The sequence below is a fragment of the Berghia stephanieae genome, chromosome 3 (assembly GCF_034508935.2).
Source record: "Berghia stephanieae isolate SIO BIC M18660-M18661 chromosome 3, UCSD_Bste_1.3, whole genome shotgun sequence".
Classification (NCBI taxonomy): domain Eukaryota; kingdom Metazoa; phylum Mollusca; class Gastropoda; order Nudibranchia; family Aeolidiidae; genus Berghia; species Berghia stephanieae.
This window is the reverse complement of record NC_088362.1, coordinates 106,435-118,915: the sequence shown is the minus strand read 5'-3', so window position 1 is coordinate 118,915 and position 12,481 is coordinate 106,435. Positions and strand designations below refer to the sequence as shown.

Below are 12,481 nucleotides of genomic sequence, written 5' to 3'. Positions count from 1 at the left end.
AGATCAAAGTCCAGAACCGCCTTACTCATAACTATCTTTATGAGGGAAATGAAAGTATGCAATTCTAAGATTCAGTATAATGACATCGTGAATATCTCGTTGAATTGACCAGTCTGAACTCGTGCCTAAAAACTCGAAAATGTGATTGGATCCGACTAAATAACCAGTAAAAATGTACCAATCAATCGAGGAACATAATTGGTTCCCGCGATTGACTCAACTCCGACCATTTCCAGATAAAAGAAAGTGCATCGTTAAACTCGTTCTATCTCTCAGTTATTCACTCAAAAACCAGGTATGCTATTTTGGCCAACATTCGAAACCACCGGAAAATATTGTGTGAATGCGGGTTTGGATTACCTATATTAGTCTTATAGCTGTGGACTTAAATTGTGTTTTGGCTAATTAATGCCAATTAAAACTATAGTCAGATTTTTAAAATTAATGGCGCGTGTTTTTCTGTTTTTCTCAGCTATATCAAAAGTTGTAAAAATTTGTGTCAACCTCTGAATCAATTTGTCTTAACTGAATATAGATTTTGGACCATAATGTTGCATATTAAAAACGTTTTCTTATTTAAGACCTATAAAAAATCTACTTTAAAACTACTGACATAAATTAGAGTTTGAAATATATATATATATATATATATATATATATATATATATATATATATATATATGTATATATATATATATATATATATATATATATATATATATATATATATATATATATATATATATATATAAACAATTTACGCACCACAAAGTATGAATGAATTCATCGTATTTCCAAAAAATCTTGTGCTGACGTAGTGATTATGAGTCCACGTCATACTTCTTTCCAAATGATAACAATTCGATTTAAGTGTTAATAACATACCACTTATGTAGTTTGTATTAAGTTTAGAACTTATTATTTATGGCATATTATCTACACCATGTCGCAATTACCAAAGACTGACATGAAATTTCAAGCTTTAAATCATTTGAAATAGTGATTGTATACTCAATATTGTCAAATTAACAAACACTGTTTATCTAACTTTGAAAATTTTTGTCTATGCATGAAAGTTTTACAGGGCCTTTAAAGATTTTAAAAACATATTAGGTTCTTAAACAACACGATACGGTACAGAATCTCTATCGGTTCTACTCTCGTAACGTTGCAAAAAGAAGTCTATCGATAAGTCATTAAAGAGGACGGCAATGGTTTTGAAATTTCACAATCAACCATGAGAAGACGCTATCGAAATACGACAGAGAGATCACCAGTGTAGAACAACGTGGCAGGAAAAGGATCATAGATAACTTTATGGATATCATACAAAGATGTGTGGAGCAGGGGGAGCGTAAACATAAATCCGAAAAGAATATTGGACGTGTGGTTATTCAAGCAGATAAAGGCCCATGGGTTCTGGACAGAAAATCATTGTCATTCTTGAAGGTGGTGATGATACTGGTTATTTAAAAGGATGCCATGCCATTTTTTCTTCTCTGCATCATCTGGAATATTATTCTGGGGTCAATAATAAGGTGTTTTAAGACTGACTAAATATCGTTTGCTGCCTTCCATCGAAGCATCCAGCTGTATTGTATTGGACAACGCTACCATTTGTTGGCCCATGGTCACTTCAAGGCTCTAACTTTGGCAAATATAAAAGCTGACATGATTTCATGGTTTCAATCAGACAGTACTGAATATTCTGACTATTTATCAAAATGCTAATTATACTCCTTAGTATATATAAAAAAAGAAATGAATCCCATATCACTGTGAGCGCAATTCAATCGAGGTCATTGGGCCTAAGTGTAATGATATATTTCAATCGCCTCAGCTTTCCTAGCCTCAAGTTAACAGAATTGTAAATAAATCAATACATAATCTCAATACAAATTATCGCAGCATCACAATATGTTAATCGTTATTGCCCTTGGCACAATTTTTAAAAAAAGGCCATGTGCTATAGCTCCAGAGTTGAGACCGCATTGGGACTTTCAATTCTCACCTATGTGTGAACATGTGCGAGATTGTCAATGGTAACGGGCACGTAACGTACTTAATTAGAAATTCACCAGAGTACGGACGCCAACTTACGACACCCAGAACACGATTGGTCTACAGAAAACAACCAATAGTAAACCAGGCGAACCTAAATCCTGGAATATTGTTGGCTTTGTTTTTCGGTGTGTCAAAATATTGTGAGAAATACTCACTAACTGGGCTGACATATTTGTGTGTTTGACATGTACTCAGGGTATCTCGGGCCTTTTCATAGAGGAAATAAATAATCAAGAGGACAAAACGGGGTGAATAGCAGGAAATATTCTGATTGGTTAATGCTTAGTAACAAGGGAACCATCGATTTTATTAACGTTTTACAGTTATTTCCTTCTTGACAGATTGAATAATCGATCGGTTTTTCTCATCATCTATAAGGGAAGATCATTTACTTTTAACATTTGAAAACTCGTTTCAACATATTTGAAGACTGGTTTTCCAAAACTCGTTAAGTCGATTTTTCTACTTTTTGAGATCTTCCATCCATGAGATAAATTGAAACGTAAATTTTATTTTAAACATCAAATGACACAGGTCTTTCCCTAGATTGGTGGGAATTTGAAGTATAAATATGATAAGATTATTGACCGAAAGAGAAATTTTAGAGGAAATATTCCTAACACGTCAAAATGGGGAAAATGGAGTTAGGGAGTTTTGCAAAAACCAGTTTTCATTTGTTCACATCTGTGTCAAACTGTATTTCAATCTGTCCAAAATTCCATCCTTACTAAAGATTAATAGACGAGAAAAAGTATTATTTTCTTGTGACAATCTGTATTTACATTTTAGCTTCTTGTGTTTTTATTGTGAAATGTTGCAATTTTCTTTTTAACACATTTCTTAAAAGGTAAGTATTTTTTTTCAAATAAAATCAATGCGCATTTATATAGAGCAATATCCACTAAACGTACTCAAAGCGATTTACAAGCGGTCCCTGGCCTACAGCAACACTTAACATGTAGGACGGGATATGACGCCTTTTAGGCGATAATATAATTTTTTCGGACAGAGACAACACTGTCAGGTACTCATTTTACACCTAAGTACGGTGAGAGAGTGTGAGGAAAGAGTCTTTTCCAAGGATTCAACTATGCGCCGAGAAAGTCTCGAACCCAGGACCGTCCGATCCGAGAGCTAGTGTCATACTACTAGACCACAGCCGCATAAGTACAGCGGATTATCTTCTAGGAGCTTTGCTAGACATTCTTTATAAATCACTTTAGAAGAATAATAATGACACTTACAATTGAAGACAGGACGGAGCGACTTGTTACAAGACAAAAACTTACCGATCTCATGAGTTATGGTTTTACTTGCTTGTTTCAAAGTTTTCATTTTTCCCATTTCTACAACTGACACTCCGGTTCTCCAGCAAAAGTCATCCGCACGAGTATAACCTCTGTCGTAAAGGCCCACTCTGCCATAAAAAATTACATTATTATAATAGGTGTCACCTCACGTTACTATAGAGGGACCTTAATTCTTAACGAGTGACACCAACATGACCTTCCACTTGTCAAGAAAAGGAGAGTCTATCAAACAAGTAAAGACATTTAAATATTTAAGGACTTTCATTACCCGTTACGCACGTGACATAGACGATATAAAACAAAGAATAGCAATAGCAAAAAAAAACGTGTTCTATAAAATTGTGTCAAACAACAACCTGAAGTTAAAGATCATAATGAAAGTAGAGGAAACATGATATATTATAAGTACCCTTTTATATGATTGTGAAACGTGGACTCTTGACAAAGAATGTAGTAGGAGGTTAGAGGCAGTTGAAATGTGGATGTATAGAAAAGTGAGTGGAGCAGGCACTTTATGTTGGTAACAAGAGATGAAGTGAGTAGGAAAGTGTCAGAAGACAATAGAGAATAAACATTTTTCGCGGCGGTGAACATAAAGTGCCTGCTCTACTCACTTTTCTGAATTAAAAAGTCACCCCAAATACCGGAGCATACTCAATGTCTCAATTGTTTCTATGTTATATGTTGGTGTTGAGAAAATTGGCCATTAAGCTTAATTGCTGGACAACTAACTTCGCGGAGGTTGTGTGTGTTGGACCCGCGATCTCAAGTAGTAGGTGAGAGAGAGCTCTAATATTGACCTGAGTTAGAGACGATCTTTTTCGGGATCGTGGATAGCTCAAACGGTAGAGTCACGCTCTCACCGGCCAGGCGGAGTTGTCGTACCAATAAGGTCGCGGGTTCAAACCCCCATCACCGCCGCAAAAATAATGTATTCTCTATTGTCCTCTGGCACTTTCCTACTCACTTCATCTCTGGATTATAGAAAAATGTAAAGGCTATCATGGACAGTCAAGTATACGAACGAGGGAATGTTGGCGAAAGTGAGAAAGGGAAGAATGTTGATCGATACCATGAGAAAGAGGCAGTTACGGTTTCTGGGACATGTGTGGAGACGAGATGGAATAGAAAAGTTGGTAACATCTGGGATGATCGAAGAAAAGAGAGCTAGGAGAAGACAAAGAATGATATACCTAAATAACCGGAGAATGGCCAAAACTCATTTTAAAAGCAACGCAAATGTCATGCTCACCGCAAAGGATCGTGATTTGTGGAGACAGTTGGACATGATAACAATAATAATAATAATAATAATAATAATAATAATAATAATAATAATAATAATAATAATAATAATAATAATAATAATAATAACGTGCTCAAGAGTACAAGCCACGATTGATGAAGTCTTAACGGTAAAGTAGTTTAAGGCTGATCATGAATTATTTTTTTTCAAACTTGTTGTTTGGCTATCTTGAGTTGACAACCATTGTTGGTCGTACCACCCCATGTAGGCCGCAACTCGCCACTTTCTATTCTGATTCGCACAGTGCATGGCTGGTCATATGGAATGCTACACCGTAAAGATAGCAAAACAAGAGACCATTAAAACCATAGCACAGAGAAGGTTTAACTATGCTATTCGAGTACTACTGCGAAAGAGGGCCAAACTGTATGCAAACATAATTAATGGCCGTCTGGTTACGCCGAACTATATTTGGTGACCAATAGTAGTAGCATATGGCTACATCTCCACACTGGAAGTCTTCAGCCAGTCTTTAAATTCCTGACCGCTGATGAGACAGCCTCGAAACCTCCAGCCAATCTCGACAAAGAGCAGTGTAAGAATATGTGGTCTGCTGTCTCTGTCTTCCCTGACTGAGGCCAGTCGCGCTGATGCTATATATCGGTTCTCAAATCAGGATCTCGAGCTATGAAAATTTAGGATGAACGAAAGTGTAGGAGATTAAATAACTTGAGATATAAAATTCAATGTCTAGCCTTTATAAAGCAACCCCAAAATACATCTAGCCAAGCTACCACATCAGTTTTAGGGTGCCGGTGCCTCATCATTTCCCTGTTCTTTCTTAGAGCAAAAGCGCAACATCTCAAGGTGTTGATGTTGGTCAGCGACACTTTGTAAAGCGCTTTATGCACGTTGAGTGGATATAGCTCTAGATAAAAAAACTCATTTTTTTAATTTATAGGAGTACCAGCACAAAAGGGACAGATAATAGGCGCTTGGAACTGTATGCAACGGGAATATGGTGAGCTGTGAATAGCAGGGAAGATAAATAAATCGCTGATAAGCGCAATAATCCGAAAAACGTCTTGGAAACCCTCACGTATATATAAAGATTCATTGTCATTTATGTATACATTTATCATCTTCAGCGCGATAGATTCAATAAACCTCCTTCCGCACTAGGACAGGACTGTCTTGGGACAGTCCTGTCCCAAATATGTAACATATTATATGGTTTAGAGAAACCTACCGCACCTATTGGGACGGGAAAAAACAGTCCCGTTGTGTCCCAAGCCGTTGTTCATATCGTTTGTGATAGTAGAAAATATAGCAGCCTTCCGCACTAGGACAAAAAAGTCCCAGACTTGGCGGCGCCGTGTCAAAATTGAAATGCCTGTCTTTATTTTCTGCATCCCTACTATTACTACTACTACTACTACTACTACTACTACTACTACTACTACTACTACTACTACTACTATCTACTACTACTATTTCTACTGTTGCTTCTGCTGCTGCTAATGCCACTAATATATTAATACCTACATCCCTTATATTTTGTATTTATTTCCAATTCCAATGTATTTATTTTCCAACAATAGTCCACACTTTATTTTAGTTCACTGTCTTCTATACTGCATTACACAGTTCCTCCCCACCTCTCCTCTTTTGACTTAATTAATTACGAACCTTTTATAAATTTATATTGCTCTATTTTAATTTGTGCTTCCTCACAAAGCAGCATACAATTTCCTGCCCATCAATGTTTTTGTTTATGCTTCTTAACAACGCCACTACCACATTATCTCATTCGTCTGTAGTGTTTCATTCATCCTGTTTTGTTGATGAAGGAGAAACCCGAAACGTCCATTTTATCTGTTTTCGTATATTAAACTGAAGCTTACATTCAATTTCACAGTTATAATTTATTTATTTATTTATTTCAATTCTGAATATAAAAAAGCAAGAACAATTCAAAAAATAATTCTATGTGATGAAACCACGTACAGAAGGCATAGCAACATAAACATTGTCGGCAATTTAAAAACGTATGTTTATAAATATAATTTAAGAAGTGTCACACTTTGTGACACAGCAGTAACGTGTCTAAAACCGGTCGCACATCTATTCGGTACCTTGTGGGATCAATTATCTTTATCGTTATTTATTTCGGGAATTCTCAATGAAAATATTTTTAAGTAAGTCCATCTGAGCCACTTGGACTCATTGTAAGACAAATTAAGTCCTTTAGAGCCTTGTAGCCAATGGTGCAGGAGTTATCCCGGTTTCAATAGCGTGAAGCGGATAATTAACGTATTTGTTTGAAAACCTTTGAACAGGACGCTTCGGTCGAAATCGAACACAGAACCTCTGAGTCCAGAGTAAGACGCGCTAACCATGGGCCATCTTGCCTCCTAGGCTTATAAATCCGGAACGTATCCATGTTTCTGTAGCGTTGAGCAGACAGATAACAGTTTAAAAGTAAAAAAAAATAAAATTCCCTTTTTCATCCCATAGGGGAAAGTTTTCTCGAGGGTCTATTAGAAGGGAAGACTGGAATAACCCAGGCGTCAGCCGCAATGCAGCGCCGCAAATTGAGCTAGAGCGAGGTATAACCCAGGCGTCAGCCGCAGTGCAGCGCCGCAAATTGAGCAAAGCGAGGTGACTTACTCAAGGCAACACAGCGCATCAGCGGGTGATCGAACTGATGCCTTTCGAGTACGAAGCAAAGACCGTACCACCGAGCCATGCTGACTTTCTATTATCCTCTTGAATGATGCTAGTCCGTCAAAGATTACTTTCTTCAGCGAACTGGTACTCATTTGCACCTGGGTAAAATGAGGTGATTCCAAGAAAGTCATTTTATTATAAGATCGGAGATCACCATAGAGTATACGGAATTGACCCTTGAGCAATCTTTGGGCCATTAAAGGATGCACCCAATATTGTTTTCTCTTTCAATTTGTCTTTTTTTTCCACGTAGTAAAGCAAAGAAATATGCAACCTCTATTTCATCCATTACTATACTACTACTATAGTTAGTAGTAGTAGTAGTAGTAGTAGTAGTAGTAGTAGTAGTAGTAGTAGTAGTAGTAGTAGTAGTAGTAGTAGTGTAGATAGTTAGTAGTAGTGTAGTAGAAGAGTGGTAGTGGTAGTAGTAGTAGGTGTAGTAGTAGTAAGTAGTAGTAGTAGTAGTAGTTAGTAGTAGTAGTAGTAGTAGTAGTAGTAGTAGTAGTAGTAGTAGAGTAGTAGTAGTAGTAGTAGTAGTAGTAGGATAGGGTAGTAGTAGTAGTAGTAGTAGTAGTAGTAGTAGTAGTAGTAGTAGTAGTAGTAGTAGTAGTAGTAGTGTAGTAGTAGTAGTAGTAGTATTAGTAGTAGTAGTAGTAGTAGTAGTAGTAGTAGTAGTAGTAGTAGTAGTAGTTGTAGTAGTAGCAGCAGCAGCAATAATATTACACTTGCTATAAGAATATTTCATGATTATATAAATCTTATATAAGCAAATCCCATTATACAGTGTAAAAATCATTATCATCATGTCGTATCTTATGTTGATTCATAAAATGTGAAATATTTGAGTTGTACCAAGGACTATTTTTTAAATTTTCAATTTATAATTCAAACTATTAAATAACTAATCTATTAGTTAGAAGATTATACATTATTACTATCACCATTATAATTATCATTATTATTAATTATTATTATTATTATTATTATTATTATTATTATTATTATTATTATTATTATTATTATTATTATTATTATTATTATTATTTTTATTATTATTATTATTATAATAATTATTACTGTCATTGTTTGCCTTGCTTTATTATTGATTTTATTTACTTGATTTGTTGATGAAAATATTATATTTTATTGTATGAGTTATATTGGCAATTTCCTACAAATAAACTTTTGAATCTTGTAAAAAAAAAATGCATTCGCGCAGGTGTGTCCTGGGACAGTTTTGTCCTAGTGCAGAAGGAGTCTAAGGTCATATCTACTAACTTAGTATAAAATAAAAAAGTATAGATTGTACTTACCCAGTGAATAACATAGCCATGCCAAATTTCATGGGATTCATCCAGTCTTGAAATTGTTTTAAATATATATCCCACTAAAATAAATAGACACAACAAGAGCAAAATGTTAAAATCATTCAACTATTAACAAGAAATGAAGTGGGTAGGAAAGTGCCAGAAAACAACAGAGAATAAAAACTTCGCGGAGTCGATTGGTTCTCGCCGCCGCGAAGTTTTTATTTTCCATCGCCGCCATAAAGTTTTTATTCTCTGTTGTCTTCTGACATTTTCCTACTCACTTCATTTCTTGGTGTTATCAACATAAATGCATAGCTGCTCCACTCACTTTTCTGAATTTCAACTATTAATGAATTTAAAGAGATTTTTGCATCGCGAAACTACTAGTCCTATTACAATAAACATTATACAGATGATTCTTAATGCTCATATTTGCAATAAATCTTTTAAAAAGTTAAAGAAGGTAATTAATCTGAACAGCATTGCCACAAATATTGGCAAAGAGACTTGCAAATTCCTTGTATTGTTTCATGCATTTACGGGCTCTGTCATCACATCTGTTTTCAAGTTTAGATGGAAGCGGCGTTAGTTGTCTTGGTTTTATCATGTTTTTCGCTATGCGACATTGGCAAAAACCATGATGCAATCTACTTTGGAGGAAGATAGAAGGAGAGGATGGCAAACAATGTGCTGGGTGTAAATGAATGAATGGACAAGGATTGACACCCCAACAATAGTGAGGAAATCTGACGACAGATCTTGATGGAGGGCCCTTACTGTTGTCATCTCTCATGTCTCATCTACGACCACCCTGCACAGAAGAATGGGGTGAGTTGGGGTGAGGTTCACATTATAACATCCATACCAAAGTCCACTGTCTCCTGTTACCTTTTCATGAATTGTCAAATATTGTAGATGCTCCATTACAGATATCTCAAAATCTCTATGTGACTATGTGTATGCCAACTATTGCCAGCTATACAAAAGTGAAATCAATGAACACAGAATTGATCTCGTAAGGCTGAACATTTTCACCCACAAAACGGGAGACGTTGGCAAAATACTTCCAACAAGTGATTTCTGAGTCAGCACTTTGAAAGGAATGTCTTTCAAGCGAGTATTTAATAATAATAATAATAATAATAATAATAATAATAATAATAATAATAATAATAATAACTAATAATAATAATAAAATAATATATAATAATAATAAATAATAATAATAATAATAATAATAAAAAATCAATAATAATAATAAATAATAATAATAATAATAATATAATAATAATAATAATATAATAATAAATAATAATAATAATAATAATATTATTATTTATTGCATCCCAAAAAGGAAATATGATGTACAGACGTGTTATAATTTCTACAATAAGATAAAAATACAATGGAAATAGGATGTATATATAAAAAAGGAGCAGCTCCATAACCAGAGCCGCCCTTTATAATATGAATAATTTCAACACTGTAAAATAGTTTAAACTGTCACTATAAATTGAAAATTGAAAAGATTGCAAAACAAATAAATTAATAGATTAATATTTACATTTAAAAAAAGTAAAAATGCGAAATAATTATATAAAATGATTATTGCTTGTTGTTATAAAGCGTAATACTGGACGGCAGAAAAGATTTTCGGTGTCTCTCTGTTTTCGTTGAAATAGAGAAAGGGCGACCACTCCTTCCTGACATAATAACTGATGGTCTTAGTGGATGATTCTGGTCATTTAATATTTTAGTTATTTTACTAATACAAAATTTCTCGTATAAAAGATCTACATCGTCAACAGCATTTATATAGCGTTTAATGGATCTTTTAATAAATGAATTTATTTTGTTCCATTCCACTGCTAAGAAATTGCCCCCCAAGCTGTTATACAAAATGACAAGACACTTTCGATTACTGCTCTATAAAATAATGTGCAGAGAGTTTTATCTATTCTAAACTGAGAGAGTTTTGATAAAAATAAGTACTTCTGCACATCTTATGCCTAATTATTTTCAAGTGTTCATCCCACTTGAACCTGTCATCAATCGTTACACCAAGGTATTTGTAGTGAGAAACTCGCTGGACGAATTGGTCCTTTAATTTTAACGGTTCTATCGGTTCCTTCACTCTCCTAAAGTCAATCACTAGCTCCTTTGTCTTGCTTATGTTAATCTCTAGGTGGTGGGCATCACACCAAGACACACATTTATAAATTTCTTGCCTATAAGCCACTTCGTTGCCATTTGTTATGAGGCCTTGAAGAGCGGTGTCATCTGCAAACTTTATTAGAGGTACACTCAGGTTTTGACTTCTACAGTCATTTGTGTATATTGTGAATAATACAGGGGACAATACTCACCCTTGAGGAGCACCAGTATTTGTAATTATACAGGAATTTATGTTTTGTCCTAATTGAACATATTGTGCTCTCTCCTAAGAAATTCGAGCACCCAAGCAATTATATACTTGTTTAAATTCAGACTAGTCAATTTTTGAACAACCAACTGAGATTGCATTGTATTGAACGCTGAAGAAAAATTTGCAAAAAGCAATCTGCAATACCTCTTAACGTGATCTAGATGCTTGTAAACGTTGTTTGTAAACAGTAGAATGGCATCCTCTACGCCATGTCCTGGTTTGTAAGCAAATTGATGACTATCACTCAATTGCATAAACTGGTTCCTAATTTTAACAAGAATAAGTTTTTCTAAAGATTTCATGGCTATTGAAGTCAGTGCAACAGGTCTGATATCGTTCATTGATTCAATTTTTTCTTTTTTGGAACAGGAATAATTTTTGAAGTTTTCCAAATTTCAGGGATCGAAATGCATTGGAGGGACCAGTTAAAAATATGTGTATAAATGGGGGAAAGCTGATGGGCACATTCTTTTAATAATTTTCCTTTCAATCCATCCGGCCCAGCAGCCTTCCTCTCGTTTAGTTTCGAAAATACGAATCTCGTTTCTTCTTCACTGACCTCAATAGTCATTTCATTTTCCAAAGACCTGTCTAATTTATGTTTTTTTAATTTTCAATATCAAATTTGTTTGCTGTGTCGAAACGTGAATAAAATTTATTTAGAGTTTCAATTTCGATTTTTTCTGATATAATCGTGGGCTTTGGATTATAGTTAACAGCAGTTTTAAGCCCCCGCCACGTATCCTTTATATTCCCAGAAGAAAAGCATTTTTCAATTTTATTTTTGTACTTGTCTCTGCAACTAGATATGACTCTCTGTATCTCTTTTTGTTTTGTTTTAAGATCTTTTCTGTTTCCACTAGTAAAGAGAGTTTTCATTTGGTTCAATAAAAGTTTTAGATCTTTTGTTATCCAAGGCTTGTTTTTAGGATAATCTCGTATTTCTGTTTTAGAACACACTAGCTGTCCACAGAATTTTAAATACTCACTCACACAGTCATTCAGCTGATCCACACTATCACATGCTTCGATAAAAACGTTCCAGTCAGTGCATTCAAAACAACCACGCAAATCTTCACACACACACTTCCGTTCCAGATCTGTACACTTTTCTTTTCTGGTTTTACACGTTTAAAAACAGGGCGGTAGGTGGGGAGTAGCAAGAGCATGCAGTGGTCAGATAAACCTAATGGGGCACGGGGTAAACATTTATAACTATTTTTAACATTACACAGGAATAAATCGAATGTTTTTTTGTTCCTTATCTCGCAGTCCACGTATTGATAAAGTCCCGGGAGAGTGAAATCGTTTCATTGGTTAAAATCGCCAGTGACCATCAATACGGCGTCTGGTGACTTGATCTGAATGTCCTATATTTCTTTCCTCAAAATATTTT

The 12,481-nt window shown here is 34.8% G+C and overlaps 1 protein-coding gene across 1 annotated transcript in view; it reads right to left on the bottom strand.

Annotated features, from left to right (window-relative positions):
• Positions 1-12,481, bottom strand: part of LOC144966964 (uncharacterized) — a 62,374-nt gene that overhangs the window by 38,797 nt on the left and 11,096 nt on the right. Inside the window, exons 5-6 of the mRNA XM_078903657.1 lie at positions 8,664-8,737; positions 3,354-3,481 (exon numbers count right to left, since the gene is read on the bottom strand). Of these exons, the coding sequence (XP_078759783.1) occupies positions 3,354-3,481; positions 8,664-8,737 (202 nt within the window). The remainder of the gene's footprint in view (positions 1-3,353; positions 3,482-8,663; positions 8,738-12,481) is intronic.